This window comes from Lonchura striata, chromosome 13 (assembly GCF_050655825.1).
Source record: "Lonchura striata isolate lonStrDom1 chromosome 13, ASM5065582v1, whole genome shotgun sequence".
Classification (NCBI taxonomy): domain Eukaryota; kingdom Metazoa; phylum Chordata; class Aves; order Passeriformes; family Estrildidae; genus Lonchura; species Lonchura striata.
In genome coordinates, this window is record NC_140715.1 from 19,175,521 (window position 1) to 19,189,499 (window position 13,979).

At 42.8% G+C, this 13,979-nt stretch overlaps 1 protein-coding gene across 4 annotated transcripts in view; it reads right to left on the reverse strand.

Moving 5' to 3' along the window:
- Positions 1-247: 247 nt before the first annotated feature.
- CSNK1A1 (casein kinase 1 alpha 1) overlaps positions 248-13,979 on the reverse strand; it is a 32,346-nt gene continuing 18,614 nt past the window's right edge. For 2 of the 4 annotated variants that reach the window (XM_085591592.1, XM_021532117.4), the window contains 6 exons: positions 13,337-13,476; positions 10,185-10,263; positions 9,128-9,202; positions 7,685-7,791; positions 6,720-6,832; positions 248-1,764 (listed from right to left, as the gene is read on the reverse strand). In XM_085591592.1, coding sequence (XP_085447718.1) covers positions 1,757-1,764; positions 6,720-6,832; positions 7,685-7,791; positions 9,128-9,202; positions 10,185-10,263; positions 13,337-13,476 — 522 coding nt within the window. In that variant the 3' untranslated portion in view covers positions 248-1,756. Of the gene's footprint in view, positions 1,765-6,683; positions 6,833-7,684; positions 7,792-9,127; positions 9,203-10,184; positions 10,264-13,336; positions 13,477-13,979 lie in introns of all 4 variants that reach the window. The other 2 variants (XM_021532118.4, XM_021532115.4) reach the window with 1 other exon arrangement.

A 13,979-nucleotide genomic window follows, 5' to 3' on the forward strand; every position in this document is an offset into this window, starting at 1 on the left:
ACCTAAAGTTTAACATCTCAGGGCAGACCCTTCTTGGACAGAGTACAAAGGAGCCTTGATCCACATCATCACCATTCCAGGAGCGCGCAGCGTCTTATGATCCTGAGGAAATTATTTTCAAAAGGAAAGAAAGATCTTTTCCAACAGTAAAAAAGATGAACTGTGAGCGGGAACTCTGCTCCATGCATGAAAACTGTCTAGAAAGCAAACATACAGACAAGATTTACACAATAGCCATCTGGCAGCATTTTCAGACATTTTTTTTTTTTAATTTATTCTGACATGCTATAAAGGAATAAATTACACTGTTAAAGAATTACCAGCAATAAAAGTATTTCGTTCTTTCAGCTGGGCTAGAATAGGAGTGAGAAGGAAGACAGCCTGGGGCAGTAACCAATGTGAACTCTGCATGGTGCGAGGCTGCCCCCAAGAACAAGAGGAAATCTGGTCATATCCACTTCACAAGAACTTGAAAGAAAATGCCTTGGTTTCAAACCATCCAAATTTTTTTTCAAAGCATTCCAATTTTTTGTCCAAAGCAGCAATCACAAGTCAGTCCAGCCGAGGCAGGACATGGCAATGCTCGGAGGCTGCCAATCCTGGGTCTGCAAAAGATGCCATTTCGTTTTTAAAAATTCCAATCTTATTGTAGAGGGCTGGTCTCAAACAAGAGGTTATAAAAATGCAAGACTGCCCCTTCCCCCTCAAGGAAAAAATACAAAATTTATTTAAAAACAAAATGAGGAAGAGTTACAACACTAAATCTAAAATGATTTAGAAAGAAATATGACTTCTTTTGCTTAACAAATGGCCTTAAAGTTGGTTTAAAAACAGGGTAATGTAAATTTCTTAAACTGAATTAACAAGGCAAATTAAAAAAATCTCATTTCCTTACAGAAACAGTTTTTAGTTTTTAATGAACTTGTAAACAAAAAAGCTCCCGCTTCAAAATAAAAACAAAATCCCAGATCATATAGATGTTTACAGTGATTACATTTATCTAAGCAACTTACATACAGGTTCAGTTGTAAGATGTTAACTAAATTTCGTGACAAATATGCTGTTTTTCCTTTTATACCAAGAACATTATAGAGTTAATGCAGAGTCCTAAAGATTATCTAGTAGTCGCTAAGTTTCTCTTAAGTCTTCACTTTAGATGCTGTTATTTCTAGCACAGGTAAGCAGGCAGAGTCTTTCATATGCTTAAAAACTGGAATCTTTGGTTACTACCATGTCAGCTGGCTTGGTATGTTGCACATAGAAGCCAACAACTTTAAGAATGTTTTAAGTGTACAACTTTCAAAACCCAGGGAGGAATAACCAGAAAAGAGTGCACAATTGTGAGCATTTACAATTATCACAACTGTTGCTGAAGACTGTTCATGCCATTCTTCCAAAACAATGAGATCTCATAAGCAGTGTAGTTCAAAGTAAAAAGGTAACAAAACTTGGCATATGCACAATTTTCTCCACTTGTGTGTCAACCATTAGTTAACTTTTCCACTTGAAAAAAATGCAATAGAAAACTGGACACCATGTTTCACTATCTCAGTAATATTCACAATTACAGCTGCTACAACTCAAAGTGCAGCATCACTGACACTGCCCAGAGCCAGTTTATACTGATATTAAGTTCTTTACACCAAGGAAATGGTTGCCCACAGCCACTGGCAAGTGTATCAACTAAAATTTCTAGGATTTGGGGAGTGACAAGTCCTGCTCCGATCTGCTCTGCTTTGTCCCATCCTCGTCATGCTCAGAAACCTGCAAGATAAACACAAGGGCAAACTTACTGATACGGGATGGAAAGGAGCAACAGCATTCACAGGAGGAAAACTGAACAGCAGTTATGGTCATTCAAAGGGGAAAATGCTGCTCCACCTGGGAATTGCAGAGTTCCTGGTGTCCATCTCCAAAGGTAACCAGCACTGGAGCTCACACACCTCTCACTCACACCTACTGCTGCGCTGGGCAACGGGCTGAGTGCAGCAGCTGGATGCACATTGCTCCAGCAGGAATTCAGCCCAGCACTTTGAAAACAAGCTGTGTTATTGCCACTAGGAAACAGGATGTAATTTCATAGGATTGTTTTCTACTCGTCTGCAGTGGCTCATGTTTATAACCCCTGAATGTCAAGCTGTCATCTGACTGCGGGCGCTCTCCAGACGCAGCACGGCAGTGTCACACGGCCAGGCAGGCAGGGATCACTCAGCTCCCAGTAACTGCTGCCACCACAAAGCCACAGCAGCACTCTGGGCAGCCACAGCAAGGCAGGAGCTGTGACACTGCCTGGAGAAGCAGCACACACACCTCAGCCTTTGCAAGGACCAGTGCTGACACACAGGGCAGGGGAGGCGGTGCACACGCAGCAGTTCTTTTCATGTTCCCAATTCCAGAGGACACTGGGGGACAGGGAGAGGACAGGAATACACACAGATCTCCATGAAGCAGGAGCTGCAGGCTAAGCCAGTCCTCCCTCTGTGCTGCTTTCTGGTGACTCAGGTGGCAGGGCTGTGCTCTACAGAGGAACAGCAGCCTCAACCCAAGATGGCCCTGCCAAGCGAGTTTCCGTTCTGGATGCTCTCCAGACAGGATGGTTCTGGCCATGGGCGAGTTCCTCACATCAACAACTCCGAGTTTTTGCAACAGAAATCTCTTCTCAGTGAAATACAGACAGAGCTGACCTCAGCTATAGCTTGTGCTGTCATCCAGAGAGAAGCAAGTGCAAACAAGTCTTACTGGTCTCACGTTCTGTCCAAAATGTATCTGGAGAGCACCCAGGAAATGGCTTTAACTCTTCCAGAACTAGCTACAGGTAATTTCAAAGAGGTTTAATAACTCGTTTCAAACCCAGTGTAATGCACTGAGGGATAATTCTTTATCCAGCACTGGTCATATTAAAAAAAAAAAATCCTGCGCCAGAATCAAGACAGCCACTCCCACTTGAGTGCAAATTCCCACAGAAAGCCCTGAGACTCCCGAGTTCCCTAATCCTTACTTAATGCACACAACCAAAAATTATGCTGTTTTTCCATTTAGTGTGTTCAGAGAACACTGATTCATCTTTTGAACCACTTTCTCCATCAAAGCAGCCAAAACAAAGTCAACAAAGGAGAGTGTGGAAAGAAACAGATCAACTCATTGCTTCAAAAGTCTGAATATTTCACAAGAAATTGAAGCCTGACCCTGAGGACAAAGGACATCCTACCAAATGATCTGCTGCTATTAGAACTCCTCAAACCCAAGGTAATTTGGGCAGAAGAATGTCCAGCTACAGAGAGCAACAAGGAACTGGATTCTACTCAAGATGTCTCTGCAAAGACCTGTAAAGACACAGCCCAACCACATCTGTCAGACGAGATGGAGATTCTCAGAGCACACAGAGCACTGCTGGCATGAGGAACATGCTGGAGAGCTCATGGTGGCATCTCTTCCACAGATCTTCACTCCATACAGGGCCAAATCATCACTCCTTGTCCCTCTGAGGTGTTACCCAAACCTCTGAAAATCTCTGTGCTATGTGAGGGATCCTCAAATTGCTTTATTATTTCCATGGCTGAAGATCTGATTGACAGGGGAGCAGCAACTGCAATGTAGTTCCCTAAAAACCTCCTCAGTTTGAAATGCTCCAACGTTGTGTATTCTCCATTCCTCCAGACAAGCAAGTGAGAAGGATTCAGGTGTCAATAATTCTATTTCTCAAGCAGAGAAGTCTCAGTTTGTTCTGAGCAATGCTGCCACCACCACAGGCATCCAGCAAATATTACTGGACCTGCTGACAGCCTCACAGAATCCCCACTGCCAGGAGTTAAAAACACCTCTCCCAAATGGACCTGGTAAACTTTATCCTGCAGATTGACTGCTTGAGTCACTTTTATGACTGAGGGAAGCTGAGTGTAAGCACAGTTACAAATCACACCTGAACAACTGCTGCTCTGGCAAAAGAGAGGCAGCACAACTTGCCCGAGTCAGCAGAGCTCTGTCTGCTGGAACAGCTCACCTCTCCAAGTTCCAAACCAGCTGATCTGGCTGTTACAAAAGACACTGCACACAGTTCCAGAGAGGGGCAGGGAAAAAAAAAACAACTGGAGAGAAAAAAGGCCATGGACAGAACAGGTTATTCTGGAACCAAGCAGAGTATTTAGGCTGGATAAATTCTAGGATTCACTGATGATTTAGCATGTATCTGAGTTAAGGAAGCCATTAATATCTGTTAATGAGCACATTGGGCAAACAATCTGAGTCTGTCCTCCTCTGGCCCACCCTGCCCAGATGCAGATCTTCACAGCACTTTACAAATAACTGCACCTGTACATTGCTATTTGCAGGACTCCTGTTCAATGGATAGAGTTACCACAGAGTTAACATTTGATACCTGGAAGCGTTTTAAGCCGCTTCCACACAGGCTTTGCTACAGCAACTACAGAAGAATTTAACTGAACTCCAGAAAAAATAATCGGGTATTTCATCCTCTCCAGTGTGACAGAGCATCCAAGGCACACAGGCTCCTCCTTCAGCTTAGCTGGGTTCAAAAAAATCTTCATTAACAGGCAGAATTCCCCACAAAAAGACATGTAGGATTTTAGGACTCTGGAAATCTTTACTTTGATGAAGAGATGAAGCCTCTGAAGTCTTCAGGTGTTTGCCAAGCACTTCTTTAATGCTCTGCTGACATTACAGCTTGATCAATCCAAAGGTCCTTTCTCGATGGGGAGGGAAGAAGAGAGTCATTCCCCAAAAAATCCTAACAAAACTGTGCTGAAACCCCAGGAATTTCATCTTAGCTGTAGCAAGGGGTCTCTCCCAAAGGACAGTGTGATAAGGAATGTAAATCAGTGAATAGAAATTATCTAAGGCTCCATGGCAAAGCTTCCCTGCTCATCCCTGGCAGTGAGCTCAGCTCTGCTCCCTGGCACTGAAGCATCACTTCAAGGTGCAGGCAGATAATCACTTTAATGACCTTTTCTTTCTTCACACACAGCATTCGGGCAGAGACTGTCTGAGCCAGGAGAGCAGCACATTAAACCTCAGAACACTTCAGCAAAAGTGCGTTTCAGCAGCTCACAACTTGATTTTCAGGACAGGTTCCACTTAGAGATCATCACCTCCTGCAAAGCCTTCACTTTGAGTGTGAGCTGTTGTGAAGAATGTGCATTTTTGCTCCAATTATCTTCTCCTGCTTGAACAGCCAACCTCTCCACACCCCAAACAGGGCTGGGTTCTGAATTCAGTCAGAGTTTCTCTATTTCAGGAAGCAATCCATGCCCAGGTGCTTAATCACCCAGTCTGCTACTGGTGTTGCAGCTGCAGGAACTGGTTTCCACCCTATCAGATCCAGCCACTCTATGCCAAAAATGGCATCTCTGAGTTTTGTTTCTTTTTTCAAGAACCACTTCAATCTTGGGAAAAGCACCAGGTGTTTCAATACCTCATTTCTTCTGAACAAAATGTGTTTTTTTGATAGCTATTTTGACTAAAGACACTTGGTAATGTTTGAATGCTGCCACAATACGTGAAGAACAATGTTTAAGTTTATTGCAAACACTTCTGCATTTCTTTGATTTCCAGGACTGTCATGTTAGCAAGTATGTAATTTTATACATATAAAAATGACAGACAAGAGGTACTGAAGAGCAGCAATGCCCCAGTACAGAATTTAAACCTTGTTTCTCTATTTTCAGTCACACAATCTCATTAGTTTCAATTTTATCCACAGCTCAGCTGCAGGAATTGGTTTCATGGCAGGACTGCCTCAAAAATGCACAAATGTGGCAGTTTCATCCTAGGGACTTACCAGACTCACACCAGCACATTTGCATCACACACACAGAAAAAATATTTTAAAAGCTTCTAGACCACGTGGAAAAAAAAAACTGATGTGTCTCTTCAAATTCAGTTTTCAGTTATTACACAATTACATTTGAACATGTCACAACATTTCCCTTTGAAACCATAACCCAGAACCATCAAAAAGTCATCAGGAAACCTGAAGCCCCACCCCAGAGCACCCAGATAGTTCAGAAAATTGTGAGTTGGCAGTCCACAGCAGTCTGGGGTTACTGCTTGATTTAGACAAGGCATTTTGAGCTCACTGGTCCCTTCCTGGTACTCTGGACCAAATGTCTCAATGTAAACCCACTGGAGGAAGCCAGAGCAGTCACAATTTTCTGTTCCCAGTGTTGGAGGCATACAGAACAGAAGCAAACCCACAGCACTGTACCAGCTGCCACAGAGCAGAACCCAAAGTCTCTAGATCCTTGCCCGGTCAATGAGAATTATCCCTTAAAAAGTGTTAGGTCTAGGATTTTGGATTGCATTATATATTTATACATATATAAGGACATATATATGTATATATATAAATCAAAATAAATAAAAATGTCACATTCCCAACACCAAGTCAGTTTCTTGTTTTTGGAAAGTGGTTAATGCGGGAGCAAAAGATGCAGTGGTTAAAAATGACCCAATATCCCCAGAAGAAATGATATGAATAACAAGGACATTTTGGTATAAAGTTAGTAGTCAAATTCTCCAAGGACGTCTTTTGGTTTTGCTTTTGAATTTAAGAGCCAAATGTAGTTTTTAAACCACCTCCTTGATCTAACACTTGAAATTGCCGCCGTTGTCCAAATTCGTGGAATTTTTGTTTTTCCTGTAACGTCACTTGGTTCTTGGCTACTAACCTTTCATGTTACTCTTGGATTTGTCAGTTTGCTTGCCTGTGGGGGTTTGGGCCTGCTGCCCCTGCCCACTGGAAGAGGCTGCCTGCTGTGCTGCTTTCTGCTTTAACATTGTCCAGTCGAATGTGTAGTCATACTGGTGGTTCAAGGTCCTGCAAGAGAGGGAGATGTTCTGCTGTAACACACCCGAGCTAACACCAAGCCCTGCCTGGAATCCCAAAACTAGGGGATAGCTCCTTCCCTAAGCTGCTTTAGAGATTATGAATGGTATAGAAATGCTAAGTATTACTAACTTAAAGGGATTCTTGCAGCAAGCCCAAATGCCAGCCAGCAGAGTTTACTCATTGCTTACACAAAGGTCTGTGCTTGTGGAAGCAGCACTTCCTTCCCAGCCCAGCTCACCCACTGCCTGCACTCAGCTTCTGAGCATTTTTTTTTTTTTTATATAGATATAATTTCAAGGAAAGACTGCAGTATTGTACATCACTGAATAGGAATTCTTTGGATTCCAGAAACCTGAGGGGAGACTCCAGAGATCAGTACCAGCCCTTCTTTTGACAGATGCTGTTCACTACACAAGGTGGAATTTATGTTCCAGTTGCTCTAACGAGCTCAATGAAGCAGCACTATTCTCCTCCACTGAAATTTCTCTCCTGGGAACCACTGCTGGGCCCAGCACCAATTTCCAAATATAAAAAGCTTCAAAGACTTCTACCAAGGGGTCAACTTCTTATGGTACTTGCAACAGAACCTGAAGCATGGGCTCAACCCTGTGGTCACATCACACAATGCAAAAACAAGAGAATCTTTTCCCTTTATGTTTAACATTGAACAATAATTTTCGGGTCCTTTAAACAGCTTTTGAAGCTCTGAAATGAAAGGGAGTCCCAGAAGAACTCCCTATACCACACACACAGGAGCTGCTCTCTGCAGTGCCAGTCCCACAGAGCAGTTCCCAACTGGATCCCTGAGAAGTTTCTGTACTTTTCCACTTGGAGACTGACCTGAAAAGAATACGGAATAATTGCCTCAGGTACATGTAATCTGGTGCCTCTTCAAAGCGCAGGCCACGACAGTAGTTCAGATACATGGCAAATTCTGCAGGGAACCCCTGGAAATCAACAGTGTTAATCAAGCCATGGCTCGCAGCAAAAACCTTCTAACAAAGGCAAAAAGTGGTACATCTGTCTCTAACAGCAGAGGAAAACTGGCTGAAGATCATGAATTAATTCCACTTTGCCCCTAGTGTTAATGTGTTCTGTAGTTCAGTATGTGGATTTGCACAGGTCCACATTCCTTCCCCAGAACTGTTACCTCATGGGTGGTTTGCAAACATAAGCTCTCTGCTACCAGAACCTTCAACATTTAACTTATTTATAAAGCACACTACTCATCCTAATTAAACCTTGTTCTTATTAACTCTCTCAAATAATGATAATTATCTGGTAAGAGATTAATTCTTGTTTCCTTGATAATCTGCTTAAACATTGTAGAGACAAGGTCAGTTAATAAGCATTAAGTGTGAAAACTTAAATTATGAAAACTTGTTCAAAGATTTTCTGCTTTACATTTTTAAACATTTAATGCTGTATGAAAGCCTGCCTGTAACACGTAATAGCACACGGAATAGTGCTGTAAAAAATCATAGGGTGTAACATCCCTGGAAGTTCAAGGCCACACTGGATGGAGCTCTGAGCAACCTGGACTAGTGGAGGGTGTCCCTGTCCCCAGCAGGGGGTTGGAACTGGATGATTTTTAAGGTCCTTTCCAACCCAAACCATTCCATGAACAGTTCAGCAGCTTGGGAGATGCTGTCAGACTCTGAGGATAGAGATGTGCAGGACTGGAAAGTGCAATCCTTGGTGCTGCTGTCTGAAGGGCACAAGCCCTGTTGTGTTCTCAAGGATCTTTGTTAGGAAGCACTTGGATGCCACAGTGCAAGAGGAATCTTAAGACTCAAAGGAAAACCTTGGAAAAACAAAGATCACTTGCATCCAATTCCACTAGATCCACTACTTGAGTATGGGCAGACAATATGAACCCTCCTGGAGAGGCAGAAAGTGGATGTGGGCAAGCCAGACAGCTCCACCTTGGTTACTTATTTACTTCTGATGCAAACTTGCACTGTAAATGTTGAAAAACTGAACAAGCCTCGTGTAAGAGAGCTGGGAGCTCACACACCCAACAGTCACCAAGACCTGAATGATGGTGGCATGAACTTTGCCAAGGAGCAGCAGCAAATGCTGCCCTGTACACGCATTCCCAGTCTTGCTGGGTGGCCAAACACAAGGCACCCAGTGCCTGCCAAAACAGTATTATTCAGCAGCAAATGCCATGTGAGGCTATTTAATATATTGGCTCGAGTTTAGGGAAAAAAACAACAAACAACAAACCAAACAAGAAAAGAATTTCCATTTCACAGTGTGACATCATTTGGAAACTCTTACCTTACACAAAACCTCAACAGGAGTGGACATTTTCTTTTCACTAATCTTTTCATACTTTTGCTTCTTTGTTGCAGCCTGTGGAACATGTAGGTCACAATATAAGAGATATTGTGCAACACTGGATTAACAAGGACAGCAGCAAAAAAAAAATGACAAAAATCCTTTGGTCAACCCTAAGTATTTTATGTGAAATCTCCAAGTCCCACACACTTATTGCAAAGAGAATGAAGGTCAATCTGGTATTAAGATTTGGCCACAGTTTAATACCATTTGTCGCAGTCTAATGCTTCCATCACATGGCACAGCTCGTGTAGGTCTAGCTGCTGCTTTTGTGCATTAACCACAACAGACTTGCAGCTACATTTGCCAAAGTTGTATTAATTCCCTCTCAGTGCCCCATTCAGGGCTGCCTGGTGCTTCAGCACCCTTTACATTCATTTGCAGCTGAGGAGTTCCAGTGGTCCACAAGCTGCTGCCTTTTTAGAAACTGTGCAGCTGCAACACCATTGGAATTACACAACTCTCACACGAAGAAAGAAAAACAATTAAAACATGAAAACCAATCATTGGAGTCTGAATAAGTGAAACAAGAAATGTCTGCCACATTTGTAGCTGGCTCCCATACATGGAAATCCTGAACAAGCCTGCTGCAGTTAATAATTATTCAGCTGTGCCATAACCTGAAGATACCACTGAGGCTGAACTTGCCAGGCAAGAGATTATTTCCATGCTCTCTCCAGCAATTCAAAAAGCCACTAACAATGTTATTTTTTATTTCCCAAAGGGGCCTCAGCCTGCAACAGGACAATAACTGGCAAAGATGATGTCAGCTATTGTTTAGCATAGATTTTAAGACAAGTCCAACAATGCACATTTTGCCTGCTGCGTGAGAGGCAGAATCCACAGTCTATAAATATCAAGCTTTGGGAAAAGCTGCTTTGTACAACTGAGGCTAAACATTATACAAACCCACCTGACAGGCAGAAGCATGCTACCCAAACATGAAAAAAAAAATATTAAAAGGGTGGGGGAGGGAAAAAAAGGCATCATAACCTACCTTTAATCCTTGCCAAGGCAGACTGGTTCTGTTAAAGTACATCAATACATAGCCTAGAGACTCCATGTCATCCCGACGACTGCAGGAGAAAAAACACAAGGAATTACAAATTCTGGCATTTCTTACTTTATTCCACAGTGTTAGCATTCAGTAATTTAAATTAAAAAAATAGTTCAGGAATAAAGCCTAACAGAACCCTAAGACAGGAAGAGATCCTATTCATTTTTTAAGCAAGGAATATGCTGTAGGTATTGTGTGTTCTAAGCTTCCATCTGCAATTACACTGATATGGGAAACAAAAACTTTGGAAAATGAAAAGAAAAGAAACAAGAAATGTCCTTCCTGCCTTCTTAAGTAACTTGGGTAGAAACTGAAGATTTTCCTGCAGGAACCATGGAATGCATTGTAAGAGAGAATGAGGTTAATGAGGTCAGTAAGGCTGTAACATCTTGTCAGTCACATTTTTCCCTGAACCTTGGCTCAGTCTGACATCAATCCTGACCACCTGGTCCCTAAGGGGCATTGCTCCTTTCTTCCTTGCCTTCTGTCAAAACCCCCTGAGCTGCCTCTGACTTTAAAAGGCAGCAATATTTATGAATCAATCTGAGAGGTGCCTCTGCCTTCTTCCCATGAAAACCTGTTCCAAGGCAGCAGAACTCCAAAGTGATCCAGCACAGACCTCACTGGGAACTGGCACAAACTCTCATGCATAAGGCTTCAAATGCTTTCTGCCCTGCACATGTTCCACCGCCCCACTCTGGCCACATGAGCACCACTGTACTTTGCTCACAGCTTTCCTGAGCACCAAGAGCAGCACAGTTCACTGGAGTGGAAAACACACTCCAGGATTTTTTTTTTTTTTCCTCTTGGCAAAGTTGCCTCTTCCCAGCTGTGGTAAAATCCGATTTTTCCTCTAACTGCCCCTCTGCAGCTGACATCTATTTAATATGAGGCAAAAAAGTAACTTCTTTTTCTCCTCCCTGCTCCCTTATGGGAACAAGCTGGTGGGTTTTGCTGCTGCTCTCTCACACAAAAAAGGATTTACAGGATGGCAGGACAGACTCCACATCTCCTACCCCAACAAGGATCAAAAGGCTGACAGTGGAATTGCAAACAGGATTACACAAAAAGGTGAGGGGGAAAACAGTTCCCCAGAAGTGGGAACAGGCTCTAACCTGATCTATCTGCAGATCTTGGTAGGAGAAGAAAGGAGTTGGTGATGTTTTTGTGTTCTAGCCCAGCCAATAGAACAGAACAGCCTGGCACCCCCTCACTCATGGGCCAGCCCTGTGACCCTTTGGGGAACAAAGCAAAGCCATCCCAGGGGAAAATCAGCTTGGCTCCCTAAAGCTTTTAGCACAAGGCCAGAAAAGCTCTGCCGTGCCCAGGGAAGAGGGGATTGGTTCCCTCCCCTTAGATCATCTCAGCTGCAACATGAAACCGCAGACAAAGGGCTGAAAAATGATACTGAGCCCACAGATTCCAGTCTGCAAAACTTGCTAATTCCATTAGAACTGCAGATTCTAATCACCAACAGCATTCAGTGGCCCTGTACAGGGCCATGACATAAAATTATGTTTTCTGAGAAGGCAGTGGTAAATTCAGAGGCAATAAAGGATTAAGAGTATCCATCCCCCATCCAGCTCATTGTTTCAATGTTTAAATGCCACGATCTTGTAGTAGGAAACATTTAGTTCTGTAAATCTGTAATGGGTACATTTTTACAATATATTGATAAAAGTAGTTTTCAGGATTTGGAAAACAGGACAATGCTCTCCATTATTAAGATAAATACCACTGCAAACAGCTCTTTGAGCATAGCTGTCATTACCTGTAGGAAAACATGTTCTCTAACAGTTAAAAGTACAGGAGTAGAGGTTGAAATATTCTGCCATAAGCTCCAGAACTGGTTTCTCTTGATTACAGGAATGCATTACTTCTTTGCTTCACTGCTAGCTTGACCTAGACAGTTTAGCAGCTTTTAGCAAGCACCAACCTACATTTCTAATTATAACAGAATTCCCATTACCATCAGATATGGTGTAAAATCCAACTAAATTCAATTTTTGGTGCCCAACTAAATTCTAAAGCAACATCCTTTGGAGATCCCTCCTTTACTCTCAGGTGCAAGCACAGATACTCCTTTACCAGAACTCCTTGGGATCTGTGAAATGCATTTATTTCAGAAGTGACACCTGTCATTATCTCCCTGAGCCACATGCCAAACTGGCTTAAATAATGGCACTGACAGACAATAAAATACCCAGAAGGAACCTTAAGGAAATTAAAGTAAAAAATGAAACATGGAGCATTTTAAAGCATCATTTGTGGGTTACATGTTCTGTTGAAGTTGACCATGAGAAATTCTGTCATTTCCACCTTGGTTAACACAAAGGTCAGAGGCACAGACATTCCTGGAAACTTTAACTATCCAAGAGAGGTAAAGCCACACTCTTCAGTCATCCAATACAATTTTTAGGCACAGATGTAAGGAAGAGAGGCATCCCTTGATATCCCATAGATACCTTATACTTCCAAACAACCTGAAGTTCTCTCTCCACTAGAAAATACTAGGATTCTGTAGGAAGAAAATGCCTTTGATCCAGAAGATAAAAATGTGTTTGTTGATTAAGCAAAGCTCCAATAAATATATCCACACACACGTGTAAATATGGACATGAAACTAAAATACCGTGTGACTGAAGGTATGTAAGTCTTGCTCGCAGGCAAAAGGAGAAATAATGGTTTATTAAGTTGGAGAGTGAGAAAACAGGCCAGACACCAGCTTTAGAACACCCTTTCTGCTTCCAGAAAGGCCTCTCAAGCCAGTCAGCAGTGCTGCCAACAGGTACCAACACATCAGCAAAGTGCACCATTTTATGTGTCAAGGGCCTCTGACAGACCCACATCAAAGTGTGGCTTAGCCTTTAAAAAGCCAAAATAATATGCAGAACATCCACTTGACGTCTGCAAGACACACAGTCTCTTCAAGAAGCAAATTAGGTGCTTGGATTTTCCCCCCTATCCCTGCACAGGCAGCCAAAAGGAAGGACACTTGCAAGGAGATGGATACACTTTTCATACAAAATGAGTTCAGACTCCCCAGAAGTTTGCAAAGATCACCCTGCACCCTTCCAGAACGTTGCACTCACCTCTGCTCAATGCCAAGGTGTGCATTGATGCTGGCATATCGAGCTGTGCCAGTGAGATTTTTGTCTTCTCTGTATGGTATGTGTTGCCTTGTCCTGTTGTCCCGGTACTTTTTGGCCAAACCAAAGTCAATAAGGAATAACTTCAAGAGAAATGAAAACAGGTTAGATTACTGGCCAATTCCCCAAATTCCCAACTTCTTTCACTAGGCATTAGCTATGTTTTTAAGACACCCAGACAATGTAACAGCCTACAGTTAAAAGAAGCAAAGTAACAGTGCAGAGGCGCAACCAGCTTTAACTAGTCAGTTAAAAACTCAATGGTGAATTAGTTCAAGCCTTTTCTCAATCCCTTGCAATGGATTAGGTGGTGCTACTCAGCCTCTGGAGCTTAGTTCTACCACTATTTTCTATCCCTACAGCAGTCTGATGACTGCAGTGCACTGCTGAGGGAGGAAGATGTGTGAAAGCACATCCCAGACCCCACTGGCACCAGAGCAGGGCACACACACGGAGTGAAGGGCAGCTCAATGCACGAGGCAACATCCTGCAACCTCCTGTCCCAAAGAACAGTGGCCATTCTGCAGAGCACAAGGCCAAAACCCTCCCCAGCAAACAAGACAGCTTGTTCTTGGCTCACTTGAAG